Genomic DNA, 21,884 nt, shown 5'->3' on the forward strand with positions numbered 1-21,884 from the left:
TAAGTTTAGAAAGGTACGTCAGGCAGATTTAATGAGTATATGGAGTAATAAGTTGTATGAATAACCAGCGACTTGTTTGTTTCTATATACTTATTTAATGAAGGCATCACTTATATTTTTGGCAGTACTGTTTGTCATATTATAGTTCTTTTCTTAAATATGCCATTTTAACATTTATAATGAAAAATTATATGTAAAAGTTACAACACTCAAATCAATAAAGTTTCATAGTTTAAATAAATTGCTAGCAGTTTGCACCACTATAGTTTAAAAGATGCAAAGTATCAAGTAAATTACAGTTTGTTTGAGCACTTGTTTCACAGTTAAGATTGTTTACATAAGCCATATTTAAGTTCAATGTGGAACAGCAGTTGTGTAGCTTGTCTTAGTTTACTGCAGTGTTTTTAAAAAGGAGGTTCATAGTTCTGTGTAACAGTTTCAGCAGCGTACCAAAATTTCCACCAACATACAAACTGTTAATGCATTCTTTCAACAGCTTTATAGGGCACTCACTGGGGAATTTAATAATCCGCTCAGTCCTTACAAGACCAAGATTTAAATATTACCTGAACAAGCTGCACACATTCCTTTCTTTATCTGGGCCACATTTGGGAACTTTGTATAACAGCAGTGCTCTGGTGAACACAGGTAAGCAAAAGGAATTAAGAAAAATAAAAACTGGCATTATACTGCCAACATATTAATGTGTATGTGGTATTTTAATTTACTTATTAAATTTAAAAGTTGATGTGCCTAGCTTTTAAATTGGAGGCTAGGGTTCTGCCTTACACTGGACTCATTGCTCAGTTTTTAGATTTTGTTTTTCTTTTCAAAAGAAGACAGTAAATTTATGCATATGATCATATATACTAGTTTTTTTATTTAAGTGTATAAAGTGCATATATGAAAATCAGAAACATGGCACAAAATGTTATGTAGTGATGCAAAAAGATCAGAACAAGGTGTGATACAGATTAATTTATCCATCTATTTAATATTGGGTTTTCCATTATTGGGTCATGCCATTCAGGAAGTTGTTCTTTACTAGAGTTGTGCAAGTTTACACCTCACAAGAACGAGCTCAAAGTTCAGTTCACACAGATTAAAATGAATAAATTCACATTCATAGTTTACCATTTTAATTTTGAACTAGTTCATGTTCAGTTCATTTTGTATTTTGTAAGGAGTGAGAATAAATGACCCATGAGTTTACTTTTTTCAATTTTGCATGCCTTATATTAGGCTATTACAATGTTCTTGAATATAATACAATAATTATGAAGACGTTTTTTATTTAAATTCACTTTATTGAGTTATACCCAGCAACAAACACGTATAACCATTGTAAAGGACAGCCGGGTCCCATGCCAGGCAGGGATGACCTTGCTGCATCTGTTCCGGGGGAGCAGCCATGGACACTTCAATATCTCCCCTGGGACGCTTGGTGGCAGCCTCCCTGGCGGACGATGATACCCCAACCTGGCGCATGGCTTCATGGGAGATGAAGTCCTCCACAGCCTGGTTGGGGGCTCGGATGGCCGCTAGGGGGAGCTGCATGGAGTTTGCAGCCCGGCTGGTCGAATCTTCAGCCCCACCCGGAAATGCAATTAGGACCAGGTGGTCAAGCACCTGGAACGCTTCCGGGTGGGGTTTAAAAAGGGCCAGCCACCACCACTCGGGAGAGCCAGAGTCGGGAGGGGGAGGACTAAGCCTGAGGATGTGTGGTGGTAAAGTAAGAGAAGAGTGTTGTGGTTAGTTTGAGAGTGTTTTGGGACTGTGTTGGGCTTGTGGGACACGGGGAAGGCGTGCCCCATGGCTGAAAAAAAATAAAAGATTGTTCTACTTAAGTACGTTTCTCTGCGTCAGTCTGTGCCGGGTGTGGCACCTGGCGGGGTTTGTCGCCCGGCCGGGATGCCCAGGAGGGCTTGTGCCTCTTCCAGGACACAAGGGAGCGTCCTCCCTGGTTGCTTTGGGGGCCACGGGTACAGAGCATGGAAGCTCAACCCTGTAGGGGCCCATGGTCACCGCCAGGGGGCGCCCCGATGCCTTGGGAGCCCTGGACCTCAGTACTTGCGCCACACCCGGAAGTACTGGGGGGAAGAGTATTGGGGACACCCAGAGGACTTCCGGATATGCCGACAGTGCTTCCGCCACACAGGGGTGTGGCTACAGAAGTCCTCAGGGTACACCTGGAGCCCTTCCGGGGTGTATAAAAGGGGCCGCCTCCCTCCAGTCAGGGGCAAGAGTCGGGTGGAAGAGGACGAAGCTTTGTGGAGAGGAGTGGAGGCGGACCAGAGACTGTGAAAGGCATTGTGTTGTGGCCAGGACTTAAAGGGGTGATTGGTGCTTCGGCTCTGGGTTGTGTGCACTATTGTGTTGTACATATTGTAAATAAATGTGTGTTGGGTGAAACTGACATCTACCTGTCTGTGTCCGGGCTGTTCCCCACACGGGTCAGGTGCTATATAGCGTCTTTATTACACCATATATGCTGATACCCTCCCAGTCAAAAAAGAAATTAAATAGATGCAAGTATACAGTGGTGTGAAAAACTATTTGCCCCCTTCCTGATTTCTTATTCTTTTGCATGTTTGTCACACAAAATGTTTCTGATCATCAAACACATTTAACCATTAGTCAAATATAACACAAGTAAACACAAAATGCAGTTTTTAAATGATGGTTTTTATTATTTAGGGAGAAAAAAAATCCAAACCTACATGGCCCTGTGTGAAAAAGTAATTGCCCCCTTGTTAAAAAATAACCCAACTGTGGTGTATCACACCTGAGTTCAATTTCCGTAGCCACCCCCAGGCCTGATTACTGCCACACCTGTTTCAATCAAGAAATCACTTAAATAGGAGCTGCCTGACACAGAGAAGTAGACCAAAAGCACCTCAAAAGCTAGACATCATGCCAAGATCCAAAGAAATTCAGGAACAAATGAGAACAGCAGTAATTGAGATCTATCAGTCTGGTAAAGGTTATAAAGCCATTTCTAAAGCTTTGGGACTCCAGTGAACCACAGTGAGAGCCATTATCCACAAATGGCAAAAACATGGAACAGTGGTGAACCTTCCCAGGAGTGGCCGGGCCGACCAAAATTACCCCAAGAGCGCAGAGACGACTCATCCGAGAGGTCACAAAAGACCCCAGGACAACGTCTAAAGAACTGCAGGCCTCACTTGCCTCAATTAAGGTCAGTGTTCACGACTCCACCATAAGAAAGAGACTGGGCAAAAACGGCCTGCATGGCAGATGTCCAAGACGCAAACCACTGTTAAGCAAAAAGAACATTAGGGCTCGTCTCAATTTTGCTAAGAAACATCTCAATGATTGCCAAGACTTTTGGGAATATACCTTGTGGACTGATGAGACAAAAGTTGAAATTTTTGGAAGGCAAATGTCCCGTTACATCTGGCGTAAAAGGAACACAGCATTTCAGAAAAAGAACATCATACCAACAGTAAAATATGGTGGTGGTAGTGTGATGGTCTGGGGTTGTTTTGCTGCTTCAGGACCTGGAAGGCTTGCTGTGATAGATGGAACCATGAATTCTACTGTCTACCAAAAAATCCTGAAGGAGAATGTCTGGCCATCTGTTCGTCAACTCAAGCTGAAGCGATCTTGGGTGCTGCAACAGGACAATGACCCAAAACACACCAGCAAATCCACCTCTGAATGGCTGAAGAAAAACAAAATGAAGACTTTGGAGTGGCCTAGTCAAAGTCCTGACCTGAATCCAATTGAGATGCTATGGCATGACCTTAAAAAGGTGGTTCATGCTAGAAAACACTCAAATAAAGCTGAATTACAACAATTTTGCAAAGATGAGTGGGCCAAAATTCCTCCAGAGCGCTGTAAAAGACTCATTGCAAGTTATCGCAAACGCTTGATTGCAGTTATTGCTGCTAAGGGTGGCCCAACCAGTTATTAGGTTCAGGGGGCAATTACTTTTTCACACAGGGCCATGTAGGTTTGGATTTTTTTTTCTCCCTAAATAATAAAAACCACCATTTACAAACTGCATTTTGTGTTTACTTGTGTTATATTTGACTAATGGTTAAATGTGTTTGATGATCAGAAACATTTTGTGTGACAAACATGCAAAAGAATAAGAAATCAGGAAGGGGGCAAATAGTTTTTCACACCACTGTACATATAAATTACTGCTCTATTTCCAACCATGTGACACAAATGGTGAGTGTGGAATCAGCGTGTAGGTGAACTAACTTATTATATTGCCGGTCAAAATCCGTGTCACATATTGCATGTCCAACGGGGAAAAATATAAAGTGGCCTCGCAAATTACAATGTTTTCCTAAAAGTGAAAGTGGAGGTTCACCACGTGCTGTTGTCAGTGGGGGTTTAGCTTAAGCACAAGCAGGAAGAAACAGAGTTTGATTTTACTTTATTTTTTCCCAGAATACAAATAAATGGCAAAAAATTCGTACAAAATACATATTTGTAAAAATCCACTATGTGTGCTTATCCGAATACAGTATTCTGATTCGGCTCCACCCCTACATTACAGGGTAAGGCAAAACGTTTAATCTGGACCTAAACCAGATCCAGAATGTATCATAAAACTGAACTAGCTCACGTTCAAGTTCTTCACTTGCAAATACGTTACGTTAACTGTTCTTAGAAAAATTAGTTTGTCAAGTAAATGAAATATATCCATTTTGAGAGACAAAATAATGTATTGATTAAACCAACATAATTAAAGAAAACAGGGAAGACAAAACTATGTCTTATAGAGTAATGTTGGATTATTACTACAGGGGGAATAAGTCTGTAAAAGAAATAGCAGTGGCATAAAATTGCTCCACTATTAACATACATTCCTTCCCGTTCATGCTGACTGTACCAATAACCAATAGGACGGAAGTCTGGTAATTGGAACACATGTGGAAAATGTGTTTCTAATAACGTCTTTTTATGGCTTACCCCCAACTAAGACCATCACTGAAGAAGAAATGTTGCAACATATTTCTGTAGTGGACATTTTGTCCTATAGGACTGTTAAGCACCAGTCTAATACTCACCGGGTGACTCACTGCTGCTTCATCTCTAACTGTAGAATATAGAAACTTTTAGCTCGTATTGGATGGGATGCAGAATCTGTAACCCTAAATATGCACAAACTGAATTCATACGATGGATGGGTAAATAAAAATGCACGTAAATAGTAAAATACCAATGCATATGCTTAGCTTAATAGATTGTAATAATACCTCCTGCCTCCACATTCACATTCATCCATCATCATTATAAAGAGTGACTCCTAAAACCATTTCACATTATTCTATAGTCTATAAGCTGTAATCCATCTGAAACTAGAACATGAAAATGTTGTTTATTAACATAATTTGATGACAATATGACCCAGTGAAACAAATTTCTGTAAGTCATTTTAAGAACTTTCTTTGATTTTGTGCCAAAAGGTAGAGTGTTTACATCATCTTTTATTTAAGTAAATGTCTAACAGACATGAATTAATCATTAAACTCCAATATAATCACTGAGGTTTGTCCATAATAATCATCTTAAAGGCAAAAGTAGTGTACATGTGTGGAAACTTTGCATGCCTATTTCAGGGCCCTTTTATCCAAATGATCCTACACCACAATAAAAAAAAAAACAGGCACCTTGTTAATTTACATAATCAGCGGGAAAACACGCCTACTAGTAGCAGTTGGAGAAAACAGGCTGTGGTGCCTAAGCTCCAGATAGATACCCATTTCTCACCACTGTACATGTTGCCATTAAGCAGTCTAATAACTAAAGTCTCCAGATTGTCCAGGGGTGTGTGCAGATTTGCACGAGTGTGCTCAGTTATGGACTGGTGTCCTGTCCAAGGTTGGTTCCTGCCATGTGCCTGACCTGGCCAAGATTGGCTATGGTTTTCCTTGAACCCTACAAGAAAACAAATAGATGGATAAACAATTTTGTCATTTTCTAAAAATAGTGTGTTGACAAGGAACAAAGATTTAATAGAATTTTCACCTGCACTTTAAATTAAATAACATGAACGTTTATCTATTTGAAAACATTTTTATTTTTCATGGCGCTAAAGACTTGCATATTGCAGCTTGTTCAGACATATACAGTAAGTAAGAATTTCACTATACATATGACAGTACTTACTACTGTTGTGTGTATTCTGGTAACAATAAAATACTTCACAGATATTTGGCCACCTTTAGAAGTTTGCAGCACAGATTTTCTAGGACTTGGCGTGGCTTTGTGGCTAAGGCACTTAACCTTACCCCATATGTTTGATATTATAATCCCCAGCATAACATGGGATTGGGTAAAAGTAACTGATCCTAGGCATCTAGTTTTAGAAATGTAGGAAAAATTGTGCCACAGTTATATTGTAAGCTGCTCTGGATCCTATTTTAAGAATCAATAATACTGAATTTTGAGCTTATTCCCAGTTAAGTAAAGTATTTCTGCTTTAAAAAACAAAGCAAGTATATAATAATTGCACTTTTGACAAAATCACTATAAATGCAGCAATATTTCCATCTTTTTAAACATTATTTAAAATGGGGGGGGGGGGTGTTATGAGAGTGGGTTGCTATAGATTGGATTTACATTCATCAGTGCTATTCCACATTATTAGGACTCATCACAGATAATACTAAATGGTAGACCTGTGGCCCAGTAGTGAAAAAGTTGGATTGAAAGAAGGATGAGTAGACTAAAAATAAAGTAAAACAGTAAAAGCATTGCTTTAGGCGTTTGTAACTTAAAATATGCACTTTCTGCTTCTCTAATTTGTCTGAATATATAATAAATAAAATATTAAACCTTTTACAATCTTCCTTTCAGGTTTATGGTTCATGCAGAAGTGGAAAAAGTCGGGCTCTTTATTGCAGCTGACATGTCGGGATCACTCTGACCCACGGCAAACATTTCTTTACAAACTGAGTAAAAAAGCTGGTATGTCACTGTAAAGGGTTTTGTTAATCACTGGTTGAAGTTATTATTGTATGTGTGCCACACAAATGAAGTTAAGAAATACTTTGTTGTTTTCTCCATGAGTGTTATTTATCTAAGCATGTCTTTGAATTCCAGTGTGTTTTTTGTATTTTTAGAGTACATCGTGATTATTTCTTGTGACCCATTTATACGGTATATTAACTGTATGTACTATGGCTTTCACTTTATCTATTAAACCGTACTTGTAGCTGAATTGCCTTTGCTGTTATGTGCTTATAATTCAATATTGCATCAGTTTTGTCTTTTCTGGCAAAACTATAATACTACGTGTATTTTATTTATTTTTGTAATTGGGTAAAACACTCTCGATATGATATATATTTACTAACACTTTATTTGTGTTACCCATTAGGACTTCATTTCTTCAAAAATGTTGTGTTGGTGGGCTCTCTTCAAGATCGCTACGTTCCCTATCATTCTGCTCGAATTGAAATGTGCAAAACAGCCTTAAAGGATAAACAGTCAGGTAAAAAGAAAAACTGTTTATTTATTTATTTTTGGTTACCGAAGAATGCTGTTAAAAACCTTTGCAGAGAAGTAACTTGAGTTTATTAAACTGAGGTTTACAGTGGTTAACCATGTCTGAAATATTAGTCATTGTAAATGGATTATATGGATCCAAATCTGAAACCAGGAGACCTCAACATTCCAAACGGGCCATTCTTAGATGATACAACTGCATTATTAACCCCTTCTTTTAAATCTCAGAGTTTCCCACTCCCCGAGAATAGCAATCACTTTTGAGTGGCTCCATAACGTCTTGATCTGTCTTAGTATTGAATGTGTATTTTATGCTCACTGAAAGAAGTCCATGTGCCTGATATCAACAGCATTTAGTATGGACTGATAGAAGGATTAGGTCTGAAGGTTTTAACCAGTAATGGCAACAGAGCAGACAAAATCATTATAAAAATGCATGTAACTGAAGACATCAATTGATGCATCTTAATGTATCCCATCATGCAGGGGGATAAAGCTGATGTCACACACAATGTACATTTGGGAAAGGGTTAGAGAGAGAAGACAGGCAGAAGAGTCCACCGTAGGGGAGGAGCAGTTTGGTTTTATGCCAGGGAGAGAAACAGCTCATGCAGTCTTTGCATTGGAGAAGCATGAAGAAAAGCGGAAAGGTCTGCATATGGTGTTTATTGATCTGGAGAAGCCTTATGATAGAGCGCAGTGTCAAGAGATCTGGAGGTGCACAAGAGAGAAAGGAGTACCAGAGAAGTATGTGAGGATTGTCCAGGATATGTATGAGGGAGGGAGGACTGAATGCACAGATAACCCACAGAGCGCAGTGAGGATGGAACAATTGGAAGAAGGTATTAGAAGTGTTTTGCCATCAAAGAATCAAGGTGAGGGTTTTAAGACAGTGATGCGACCAGCAGTGATGTATGGAGCTGAGACATGGGCAGTGAAGGGAGAGCAGGAGAAGAAGTTGGATATGGCAGACATGAGAATGTAGAGATAGATGTGTGGAATTACATAAAAGGGCAGAATAAAACTGAGACAATTGGAGGTACAACAAGAGTAGGGGAAATAACCAAGAAATTAGGGGAGAGAAGGTTCAAGTGGTATGGACATGTGATGAGGAGAAACAGTGAATATGTGCGCAAAAGAGTGATGGGAATGGAAGTACAGGGGAAGAGAAAGCAGGAAAGACCGAGGTGGAGGAATAAAGTAAAAGACTTGAAGGAAAAGAAAAGGGCTTGACAGGTGAGGAGGTGCAGGGCTGAGCTCTAACGAGAGGTCTGACCAAACACATCGACCCCACACAGAGGTTGGAAGAAATGAAGAGGAAGAGTTTTATCCCAAATAAAATATAATGTAATGGACACGTAGGTCCGTTGCAAGAGGTTTTGTGTATTGGACTGGTAAACCTAAAACAGTGAATTTTAAAAGGTCCTTATTCCTCACTTTTATAAGCAGAAAGGGTCTTTCTGCTGAACTCTTATGACTAAGCTATCAAACTGTGTAATGACTTGGCCTTGTGTTATCTGAAAAGAAAGAGAGCCTACTCACGTCTTCCCAATGTTATGATCACTTCGGAACTCACTTTGGTGTGTTACATCTTTTGAAGAGATACAAATAATGGCAGTGTTGAGGGCCCAGCATTATTACCCTGTTAGCAAATGTTTTACAGAACATGCAGTTGATTACCTTAACAAAAACTGCACGAGGAAACCCATTTCTTGTTGTCCTGCTTCTTCCTCCACTTTGTCAGCTGTTTGTGCTGCAGCTCTTGGCAGGACACCTGGGCCAATGTAGACAAGGAAGAGACTGTTAAAGTAAGTGAGCACGTGTAAAATAAATGCTGGATGTTAACACGTAGCTGTCTTCCATTTCAGGGCCAGTATATGCAGAGATGATACAGAACTTGCTGGTACCTGTTCTGCAGAACAAGGAATGTAATCTTGTTCGTTACGATGTCATCCACGCCTTACCAAACACCGCAAACTCGCTTATAGGAAGAGCCGCACACATTGCTGTCCTGGATTCGGAAATATTTTTAGAGAAATTCTTCCTGGTTGCTGGCCTTAAATATTTTCAGTAGATTGAACTTTCCTGAGCAGAAAGAAAAGCAATTACCTCATTGCAAAAAAAAAACACACACACACACACACTCACGTGGTTCATTTTGCTGTATCAAAAATCATGTTGGGTTTTTAAATATATTTATACTTTTTTTTAAATAAAGAAAGGAACTTTATCATTGTTTTTCAGTGTGTCACTGTTGGTCTTTTGTTTGTGAAAGTGCTGGGTTTATTTTCATTTTCTTACTGCCATAAAGTTTAATTTGTTTTTTTTTTTTTATTATTTTTGTTTTGTACAGTATATGGTGACAGCATTGACTTTTGTTTGTTGTTAAACTTACATGAGAACAAATGTTAATTTAAATTTGTAAGAACAATTTTGCCATGTTGCTTTAAAAAAAACCCTGAAACACCAAGAATACGTTCAACTGGAAAATGTAGCTGCTAAAAGATATTTATTTTTTAAATTATTTACATTTTACTGATACAAGGAATTGTCACTACTTAATTTAAAAGAAAAAAAACCTATTTTCACTTAATTGACTTGGGGGACATGAGGAAAGAATACAACATTTGATTACTGTGAGGTTTATCATCGTCTCGAGAGCTTTTCAAGACGTCCACCTTATTGTGAAGGCCTGGGGATTTTTGAATGTACTTCCTGCAGAACATTGCCTTGACGACTCGTTACATTTTGTATGATTGACCTTTATTACCAAATTTGCTCAGCATTTCCTTCAAGTACAGTGGACATTTCAGATATTATATACATATATAGATAGAGATCTTGTACGCTGTAATATACAAAGAAATTGCTACATTTTACAAAACGATTTTCTGATTATAAAATATTAAACTTTTATGGGTGAATTAATTGGCGGGACAGAGATATGATGGAACGATGATTTACACACCTAGTGCAGCTATAATTTTTTATAAAACTGATAGATAAAAAATACGTTATGTGACCTGTCTTGTATGAAGTTGTATGCTTTCCAAATAAACTTGTACTGTCCCCAGTTTTAACACTGAATTAAAAAAGCAGTGTATAAAATTTGTATGTGCTTTTAACATTGGACTACTTTTGTTCTAATACAACTGAGCATGTCAATGGCTTTGTCCAAAAATGTGGTTTGTAACTATTCTTGCACAAGTGTTGATTTAATGTACATAATAAATACAAAGATTTATCTTTTTCCTGGAAACCTGATCTGTCTTATTATCAAACTTATTGTTATAATTCATAATAAAATACTCCATTTTTAATCTTGTTAATATAAAGAGAGAAACTTGTCATTTCTTGTGGACATTCTTTTGTGTGATTTGTAATGTTTCATCTAATACTGGAGGCTGTATCACTAGGAGTGCCAAGAGTTTGCTAAAAGGAACTGCTGTGGCTTAACATTCCAAAACTCTCGAGTTCTTCCATTGGGTGGGAGTTGGGACGTCCTGAGCTGCATGTGGACGGCGTTAGTACCGAGTAGTATACGCTGTGACAGGCTTGGTTATGGCCACCCACCTCATGCCATGCATTCTCTCATTTCAACAGAGTATAGCATATTGGTGCTTTTGCTTTATACTCCATTAAAGAATAAAAAGGGTTTCATTTAATACTAACAAAAAAATTACTTAAAATGAAGAACACTGATTTAGGTCATTTAAAACAGTATTGTGTTCATAAGAATTACTTCTGAGCGTTTAGAAATCACTTCAGTTTGGTTTTGTCCAGCACTTTCTTAACTCACCGGTACGAGAAAACTCCCACCTATGATGTGCTGTTCAACTCGTCATGATATCTAGTTATTCCAGACATCAAGCTTTTTGGGGTTAACCCAATTTTTGGCTCTTTAGACTCAGACACCCTCTTTTTTATGCCATTTCTGGACCATATTTTGTATAGGAAATGATCCCATTATGATTAAGAGTGAATCAATAGGTGTCTTCAGCAAAAATGATCAGAAGGACTTGAAGTTGTACAGGCCGCATCAACCGACCTGAGCTGTTCACCCCTTAACGAGATATGAGGGGTCAAAGTTATTCCTTTTCACTAAACGAAAAAAAAAAGGAGATCGGTAATATTAAGATGTAAAATGTTGTGTGTTTACTATTTCGAGATTGCTGGTCATATGATCATATTTTTGATATTTGATTCTTTACTGGCGGTCCTAACCCTTAACCCCTTCAAGAAGGTTAAATATGACCATTTTTAAACATAAGCATTTGGGGGTAGGTATCATTTAGACAATTTCATGGTTACTGATTACAAATATGTTATTTTTGATTTTGGATCCTTCCCTAGGGATATGAGCCCCCTAAGAACCACCACCAGAGGGAGAAAAATGACAAATTTACATTACAATTGAGAATATTTAGGTGTTAAAACATTTAAATTAAAGCACACATTTTAGTATTTCAATTACATGATGCAACTTTTCTAGTTTATTATATATTTCTATCTCATGAAATATATTATTGCATCTCTTATGAATATCCCGAATTAAGGTGGCTTATGCTAATTCAGATTTTTTAAGAACTAAAATATGAGATACTTCAATGTACCATTGATTGTATATAGCCTTATAAAATTCTGGCCCTGTGCTATACTGAACACTTCACATAAGAGTCTTGGACTGCTAGTACTTAATTCCATACAGTTTCTTACTTTTCAGTTAATATTCCATATTTCTAAATGTTACTCCCCAAACCAGACCACATGTTAGCTGATTCAGTAGGCTTCATTTTCTGTCTTAAAGTAAGTTACCTCCTTGCATTTACTTGCCTAACAGCCAGGTCACGATCACCGAGTGTCCTCATCCCTGTTACTCAAGAGTACCATATTAATAACTGATTTGAACAACTGTGATAAGAACAGGCAGTTCAGCCTAACAACCTCGTCCATCTTATTCACAGACGTCATCCAAAGCAACAAGTTAAAATTTGAAAGTCCTTAAAGTCCTACTTTCTACCACTTTACTGCACGTTGCTCTCTATAATCTACAAGTTGCTCTGTGTGTGAATATTCCATGTACCTCCTTGTGTTTGTAATAATTACATTAGAACAACTGTGATAAGAACAGGCCATCTGGCCCAACAAGCTTTTCCAACCTATTCACTTAGATTGTCCAAAATAACATCAAGTCCAGGTTTGAAGGCCCCTGAATTGCTGCTCTCCACCACACCACATCTGCCTGTGGTTTGTTGTGTGAAATAAAACCATTTAAGTGAAATCTGCCCTTAACTTTCTACCTCTCTGTTTTCTTAGTACAAAATTAATCTTAAAGTAACAATTGGGATTACTTGTATAATTTTAAACACATCAATCATATCATGTCTTAAACTGTTTGCCCCAACTGAAAAAATTCAACTCCTTTAGATCTCCATTCACACAGTCCATCTACTTTCTCAATGACCATCCACTTCTCCATTGTACTGATGATCCTTCTCATGGAATGCCCATACCACAAATTATTTCCTTTATTTTCTTATAAATTTCCCCAGCTTTAATTGTACCTCTGATTCTCTCATTCCTGATCATATCAAGTTTTGTTTCTCCACACATCCATCTCAACATCCACATTTCTGTCGTACCCAGTTTCTATTTGCACACCTTTAACTGCCCAGGTTTCTGATCCATAAAGCAGTGCTGGGCTGACTGTTTTGTACACTTTACCCTTCACTCTTGCACTAATTACATACACAAGAAACCTGATGAATGAGAGGAGACCACTCAGTCCATCAAGCTTGTTTGTTTAGCCAACAGCAAAGCTCATCCACATTCTTAAAGGTTGTCCAGGTTTCTGCTTAAATGCCATGTCTGTATAATTTGTTCAGATTCCCACAACTCTTTCTGTAAAGAAGTGCTTCCTGGCTTCAATCCTAAATGCACTTCCCCTTAATTTCCACTGATGTCCTTGAATACGTATTTCCCCATTAAGCTGAAAGAATTCTGCTGGATTAACATTATCGAGGCCTATGAGAATTTTGAAGGCCTGAATTAGGCCTCAATGCAGTCTCCTCTGCTCGAGACTAAACAGGTTTAACTCTTCAAGTCTGATGGAGCACAACATGTCCTTATGGAAACTTCTGACTTCAACTGCGTATCTGGTTGCTCTCCTCTGCACAGCTTCAAGTGTAACGTGATGTCCAGTATCACACACAATACTCCAGATGCCGTCTCGCTATGTAGCATAAGCATAACATCCGGTGAGTTATTTTCAACAGTTTGTATGACATAACATTTTATTTGCCTTTTTAATTACTTCTGTACAAGCTTAGGTGATGAAAATGTCATTGTCTACATAAACCCCTAAATCCTTTTCAGAGATTACCTCCTGTTGAACAATTGTGACATAGCGGGTCCACGGCTCAGAAGGAAAGGCCAGTTTTTAAATAAATAATCGCCGCACTCGCGGCTTAAAGAGAGGACATGGTAGTGTGGCCGGAGTGGTTCCTGGGTGTGATATGTGCTTGGGCGTTTCCACACTGAAGTTCACAGGTGTGGGATTGCCCATGTCCGTAATTGATGCTGTTAGTCACCGCACCTGTGCCACGTCCCCATTATAAATAGTAGGAGCACAAGTGCAGAGGGGAGAGGAAAGACTGGAAAAGAGAGCGTAGGTTAGAGGAGGAAGAAGAGGAAGCTGGAGGCTGAGAGCCAGTGCGGGCGTGAGTGAGCAGGAAGAGCAGGCTCGCTGGTTGCTGCAGGCAGCTGGGAGGTGAGCCCTAGTGGGGTGTTTGGGGATTGGGACACTCCTGCTGAGTTTTGCAGAGGAGCAGGAGTGACCAGGATCGTGGACAGCTCGCCGCGAGTTTACCTTGAGAGATGGCTGCAGTGTGCACTAAGGGAAGAAGGAGGTTGACAGAGGCAGTGTGACGCTCCAGACACTGTTCTGCTGGGAAACTTTGGATCCTGGCATTCATATGGATCTTACTTTGACACATTCCACCTACCTACAAATTGTTGCAGACCACGTACACCCCTTCATTGCAATAATAATAATTACATTTTATTTATACAAGGTGCCTTTCTAAGAACTCAAGGACACTGAACAAACAATAAATAAATAAAAAAACACATTATAAACAAAACTTAAAACATCAGAAAATATAAAAATTAAAACCAAACAAAGCCACTGTAATCATAAAGAAAAAGCCATTTTAAATAGATGGGTTTTAAGTTTACATTTGGATGTTTTTATTTATAGGGGCACTTTACAGAGACAGAGCCGCCTGTACTTCCTTAGAAGACTGGCATCCTTCAACATCTGCAGTAAGATGCTGCAGATGTTCTATCAGATGGTTGTGGCGAGCGCCCTCTTCTACGCAGTGGTGTGCTGGGGAGGCAGCATTAAGAAGAAGGACGCCTCACACCTGGACAAACTGGTGAGGAAGGCAGGCTCTATTGTTGGCATAGAGCTGGACGGTTTGACATCCGTAGCAGAGCAACAGGCGCTCAGCAGGCTCCTATCAATTATGGAGAATCCACTACATCCATTAAACAGTGTCATCTCCAGACAGAGGAGCAGTTTCAGCGACAGACTGCTGTCACTGTCCTGCTCCACTGACAGACTGAGAAGATCATTCCTCCCCCAAACTATGCGACTCTTCAATTCCACCAGAGGGGGTAAACATTGAACATTATTCAAGTTATTGTCTGTTTTTTACCTGCATTTTTTATTACTCTTTAATATTTTTTGCTGCTGGAGTATGTGAATTTCCCCCTGGGATTAATAAAGTATCTATCTATCTATCTATCTATCTATCTATCTATCTATCTATCTATCTATCTATCTTTACATTAGCAGTAAATCTCAAAAGTGCAACATAAAAAGATTAAACAAAGGCAAGGCAAGATAAAAACAGAGATAAAACAACAATAATTATAGCATTCTTGTTAATAAGCTTTCCTAAATAGAAAAGTCTTGAGGTGTTTTTTAAAACAGCCCACAATCTGCTGAGTTCTTAGGGTCTCTGGTAGGCCATTCCAGGGCCGTGGAGCAGCGGCTGCAAAGGCTCGGTCTCCCATTGTATGAAGTTTGGTCGCAGGGGGGCGAAGGCGATGGGTATTTGTAAAACGGAGGTTTCTTGTAGTGGATTGTAATATAAGGAGTTCTTTAAGATATTGTGGAGCATTTCCATGGATACACTGGTGAGTAAACAAACAGAGTTTGTATTCGATACGGAGATGGATAGGGAGCCAATGAAGTGACCGAAGAATTGGTGAGATATGTTCATATTTCCGCACCCTCACCAGGATTCTTGCAGCACTATTTTGAATTTGGAGCTTTTGAAGACTCTTGTTGGGTATCCCGATGAGGAGTGCATTACAGTAGTCCAGTCTGGATGAGACAAAGGCATGAACCAGCTTTTCAGCATCACAGAGGGAGCGGTAGGGACGGAGTTTGGCTATGTTTCGGAGATGAAGGAATGCAATTTTACAAAGGTGATGGATATGTATATCAAGTGACCGATGGGAGTCTAACTTGACACCCATATTTGTAACAGAAGGGTAGAGGGTAATGGTACGGTCAGAAAAGGAAATACAATTTACAGAGCAACGAAGGTGATGGGGGGTGCCAATTAAAAGAGCTTCAGTTTTGGTGCTGTTCAGCTTGAGGAAGTTCTTGGACATCCAGGCCTCAATCTCATCCAAGCAAGAGGAAAAAGTTGATGGAGGTGTAAGAGAAGTTGAATCCAGTCTCACATAGAGCTGCGTATCATCGGCATAGCAATGGAATGAAGCTCCATGCTTGCGGATGATGTGACCCAGGGGTAGTATATAGATATTAAAGAGGGTCGGACCAAGGACTGATCCTTGTGGGACTCCATAGGTGACAGTGTGGGTATGAGATTTAGCATCCCCCAAGGCCACATACTCAGTCCTGTCTGTAAGATAGGACATGAACCACTCGAAAGCAATTCCAGAAAGTCCAATTGTATAGTGAAGATGATGAGGGAGAAAATTATGATCTACCGTATCAAATGCAGCTGTAAGGTCCATGAGGATATGGAGTGATGGAGAGCCCTGGTCAGCAACCATCAGGAGGTCATTGGTGACTCTGACCAGGGCTGTCTCTGTACTGTGAGAAGTTTGTAAACCAGACTGAAATTTTTCAAACAGATTGATTTTTTTGAGGTGATCCTGAGGCTGAACCAAAACAACCTTTTCCAAAACCTTAGACAAAAATGGAAGGTTGGAGATTGGACGATAGTTTGTTATCACTTCAGGATCCAAAGATGATTTTTTAAAATGTGGTCTAATTTTTGCAGTTTTTAAAGCCAGTGGGACTAAGCCGCTCTGGAGAGAGTGATTAATGATGTCAGCAATAAGAGGGCTTATATCTGATACATTAGCTTTTATCAGAGGAGTAGGAAAAGGGTTCAATGAACATGTTGAAGGTCACATCCTCTGTATGATGTGCTCAACTTCTTTAACCGTGGTACAGAGGAACTGGGAAAGGCAGCCCATTGGCTTTGATGTAGAAATATCCAGCGATGGAGGGCTGGAGGCAGACAATGACAAGCGGATGCTGTCCATTTTAGAGGTGAAATATTCAATAAAATTATTGCACTGCTCCTCTGTGAAATTGTTACAGGCGTAGGTGTAAGGAGTGAGTAAATGGTTTATCACGGAAAAAAAGTTGTTTGGCGTTGAAAATGATTCAATATTTCTAAGCTCAGTAGGTAGTGAGTTCCAGAGCTTGGGAGCAGAACGACTGAATGCTCTTGATTTGCAAATGAGATCTGAGATTTCTGAGGAAGTGGGAAGCTAGAAAGAGAAAAATAAGTGAATAGGCGAGTGTAGTTCAGAGGAAATACAGAGAGAATCTTTGACCGAGGTGCTGATGTATCCTCTGGATTTTCTCATTAAAAAAGGACATAAGACAGTTACAAAAGGCAGTCGAGTAAAGGTGAGATGGTAAAGAGTCTGGAGGTTGTGTAACATTATTAAGTAATGAAAACAAAGGCTTGGTGTTACCTTTATTACAAGAAATTAACTTAGTGTAATAGTTAGATTGGGTTTGAGCTATACAGCCCTTATAATAAAGAACATGATTTTTATGCATCTCTCTGGGGACAAAGAGTCCAGTATTTTTATGAAGCCGTTGAAGTTGCCTGCCCTTGGCTTTCAGAAGCCGAAGTTCAGGTGTAAACCATGGGGCAGAAAATGAAAAGGAAACAGATGTGGCTTTTAACAGAGCGAGAGAATTAAGAATATCATTGAGTCCAGTGTTATAAGACCAATTCTTCAGGAGTGGATAAATTATAAAAGTCCATGTGGGAAACAATTCTAGAATATTCTTAATATTACGAAAAGATATGAGACGGGGGAGCTTAGTAATAGAAAAAGTAAGTTTAGCATTAAATGAAAGGAGAAAATGATCAGTTATAGTGAGTTCATCTGCTGTAAGATCGAGAGGGTCAACAACAAAGCAGCAGATCAGGTCCAAGATATGTTCTTTACACTGGGTGGGAACATCAGTATACTGCTAGTATCCAAAACTCTCAAGGCAAGATAAAACGTCTCTAGTGAGAGGGATATTGATATTGTCCAAATGTATATTAAAACCCCCCAACAGAATTATGTTTGAAGTAATTGTAGATAAATGAGTAAGAAAGGTAGCAATATCGTTCAAAAAATCATTGTTTGATTTAGGGGGACGGTAGACAGTTGTAATGATGGTAGGAATAGGCCCAGACAACTGACACAAAGTGGATTCAAAAGAGCTAACAGCAGGAGCAGACAATGGCAGGACTTTCCACTTCTCATGATAAATTATCGTGATTCCTCCTCTCCAGCCAGAGGCACGGGGTTGACAAGTGTAAACAAACCCAGGGTTGCGGGGGTGGATTCATTAAGTTGAGAAACGTCTTGAGGTTGCTGCCATGTCTCGGTTAAACAAAAAAAGTCAAACTTACGGTCAATAAGGAGATCCTGGATGAGATGCCCCTTGCTCGTGAGTAAGCAGATGTTCAGTAGACCGAAATTGACAATGGTGCTGTCGCATTTGGCAGCGGTGGTAGCCAGCCAAGCTAGGCTGGCCAACACGCTGTGGTCAGCATTCCTATCTGTGTTATGTGAAGGGTGCCGAGAGTTAAACCAGAAGGAGTTAATTCTTTTCGAGGTGTCCATTCAGAATCTCTGGCAGGACCCACAATGAATGTATCTCCGAAGAGGGAGAAATATGATGTCCAGATCGAAATGCAGCACATACAGCAGAGGCACAGACTGGTAGAGACGCACTCAAAGAAGCTGAGCAGCCGAGTACTGGAGCACGCCCGTCGCAGGTTGGACAGCGAGCGACAGGAGAGACCAAACAAACATAAACCAGGTGAATATTCTACCAGTCCACATTGTAGGCGAGGCCACAAACAGCTCAGGTATCTAGAGAACAAACCAGGTAAGTTTCAAAATGGGATTAGGCTGAAGCTAATGCATACACAGCCAAGCAGAGAGATCTGCAATAACAGCAATATCACCCTCAAAATCACCAGTCATTGCTAAAATCAACAGTCTAGTTACCGGTGAGCAGCGGTGACCAGTCCCACCAGCGTTCACTCAAAACAGAAGAAGTAATTGCAACAAGTAAGTCAACAATTGCAACGGAATTCCCTGATGGCTGTGGCATCTTAATGTGGCCTGCCACACGGCAAACATTGTTCTGGAATGGCTTGAAAACATCACAGAGTTCAAGGTGGTGACGTGGCCTCCAAATTCCCAATCTAGTCTGTACGACTGGGGTGGGCAATGTCGGTCCTGGAGAGCCGCAGTGGCTGCAGGTTTTTGTTCCAACCAAGTTTCTTAGTGAGAAGTCAATTATTGCTGATGAAGCACTTATTGATGCTTCATTTTAGTGGTCTCGCTTGTTAAGGTTCTCCACCCTCGATTGCTTATTTCAATCTTAAACTGCTGCATTCAGTGTTTTAATGGTTCCTTATTAGCAATAAGATGTAAATGACAAAGCAGCCAGCAGTTGTCCATCTTGCTTGTTTCCATTTACATCTGTGTGTGTTCATCATGCACTGTTTGATTTAATAATAGATGTAACAGAAAATGTGACAGACTGAAAATGATCTGTTTTAGGCTTTAAATCATTTGGATGATATCCTTGGAGAGGAAAAAATCTACGATATAAGAACCATACATTGTAGACTAACAAGCCTTAAAATTAAATAAGGTCTGAGATTGGCAAGGATTGGTTTCTAATTAAGCAGCCACTGTCCTATGATCGTGAGTCTTTACTAAACATATTTTCTGGATTGCTTTCCTCTCAATTTTCATCTCCTGGTTGGATTTTTTGTGAACCTCCACCTTTGTTTTATTCATCTCCTGACTTCTTCACCTGGACACCGGTGTACACCTGTATCAGTGAATTGAATGCCCCTCAGAGACGCAAACGCACCCGCTGCCGTCGTGGGAAAAGAGCAGGAATTGCCGTTAAACAACGCCGACTCAAGTCCCAGAGCTTTGTTTCCCGATGCCTGCAAGTCATTTATGACCCATCTTCTCCTGCTCAGGACTCCATCACTGGTTCATGGGCGCTGGACACCGGATTTAATCTCTCCATTTCAAGACAGCATCACTTTTTCCTTGGCCTGCAATCAAGTAGTAAACACTGCTAATCTTCGCACGCTCACCTGTGCTCATCCTGCAGCAGCTCTTCATCTATCAAGGCTGCTCTCTTGAACGTGAGATCAGCGTCTAATAAAACTTTTATTCTACAAAACTTTATTACCTCAGATAATCTGGATTTCTTCTTCATCACTGAGACTTGGATTTTAAATGGTGACTCTTCTTGTTTTACTGACTTGACTCCATCAGGTTACTCATTTTTAAACTCTCCTCGCCTGACTCGTCGTGGGGGGGTTGGGCATTGCCACTATTTTTAAAAGTATGTTCTTGTGTCGGAGCCTTACAAGGGGTCCGTTTAGCAGCTTTGAACTCCAACTTTTCGAAGTGTGCAGCTCCCCTTCTCTACTGTAGTTTATAGACCTCCTGTTATTAATGATACTTTCATTTCTGAATTCTCTGATATCTTGGCTGATATCACCCTCTCTCATGACAAAGTTCTTATTGTTGGTGATTTCAACATTCACGTTTGTTGTCAATCGAAACCTTTGGTCAACGACTTTTTATCACTTTTGAACTCATTTGATTTTATACAGCATATTAATACGCCAACCCACTCTCTCGGTCACACCCTCGATCTCATCCTTACTCGTGATATTTCAGTGAATAATATTGATTTATGTGATGTTTCCTTTACTGATCATTTTTCTATAATGATGGACCTGAATATTACTGTCGATGTCCCTACTAATAGCTGTCCCCCACGCTGCTCGCGCTTTTTAAATTTTTCTATTATATCTGATTTTAAAACCATTTTCTCTAGTCTTTATGTGCATGACCAAAATAATGATATCGATGATTCTGTTGTAAAATTTAATTCCTCCTGTAAAAACGATTTTAGACTCAATTGCTCCGCCCAAGATACGTAGTAATAAGGGTAGACCTGCTCCCTGGCTTAAAGAAAATACACGATCACTGCGCCGCGCCTGTCAAACTGCTGAACGGCGTTGGAAAAAAGATGGACTGATTGTCTCTAAACAGATTTTTAGGACTTCTCTTTTCAATTTCCAGGCTGAAGTTAAGAAAACGAAACAAAATTTCTTTGCCGATTTAGTTTCCCGTCATTCAAAGAATCCTAGGGTCTTATTTAATTCAATTAATGCGGCCATTCACCCCCACTCTGCGATGGGATCAAATAGCATTGTTCATTCATGTGACCAGTTTCTATCATTCTTTGTCAGCAAAATTGATACTATCTGCCTTGGCATTGTTCAAACGGGCTACGAACTTTCTACTGTTAATCATGACATTGTCTTAGAATCCTTTGATCTAATTTCACTTTCACAGCTAAAAAGAACTATTGACACCCTTAAACCAGCCCCCAGTCCACTGGATATTGTACCACCACGTCTCCTAGTGGAAGCCTTTGATGTGTTGGGCCCACCCTTATTAGCCATCATCAATGATTCTATTAGTTCGGGGGTTGTACCCTCATTTTTTAAACATGCTGCAGTCCGCCCCCGTCTTAAAAAGGCAGAATTAGACCCTGGAGTTTTAGCTAATTTTCGTCCAATTTCCCAACTGCCATTTCTGGCTAAAATTCTAGAAAGAATTATTTATAATCAATTGGTTGATCACCTTAACTCTAATAATTTATTTGAGATCTACCAATCTGGCTTTAGGCATTATCATAGTGTTGAAACGGCACTCCTGAAAGTGTTCAACGACATCTCTCTTATTACTGACTCAGGTGACGCGGCAGTCCTTCT

At 39.7% G+C, this 21,884-nt stretch overlaps 1 protein-coding gene across 2 annotated transcripts in view; it reads left to right on the top strand.

Annotated features, from left to right (window-relative positions):
• fam135a (family with sequence similarity 135 member A) overlaps positions 1–10,750 on the top strand; it is a 113,932-nt gene extending 103,182 nt beyond the window's left edge. For both annotated transcript variants that reach the window (XM_028820508.2, XM_028820507.2), the window contains 4 exons: positions 497–648; positions 6,841–6,951; positions 7,364–7,477; positions 9,360–10,750. In XM_028820508.2, coding sequence (XP_028676341.1) covers positions 497–648; positions 6,841–6,951; positions 7,364–7,477; positions 9,360–9,565 — 583 coding nt within the window. In that variant the 3' untranslated portion in view covers positions 9,566–10,750. The remainder of the gene's footprint in view (positions 1–496; positions 649–6,840; positions 6,952–7,363; positions 7,478–9,359) is intronic.
• The last annotated feature ends 11,134 nt before the right edge of the window (positions 10,751–21,884 follow it).

Source organism: Erpetoichthys calabaricus, chromosome 15 (assembly GCF_900747795.2).
Source record: "Erpetoichthys calabaricus chromosome 15, fErpCal1.3, whole genome shotgun sequence".
Lineage (NCBI taxonomy): Eukaryota > Metazoa > Chordata > Cladistia > Polypteriformes > Polypteridae > Erpetoichthys > Erpetoichthys calabaricus.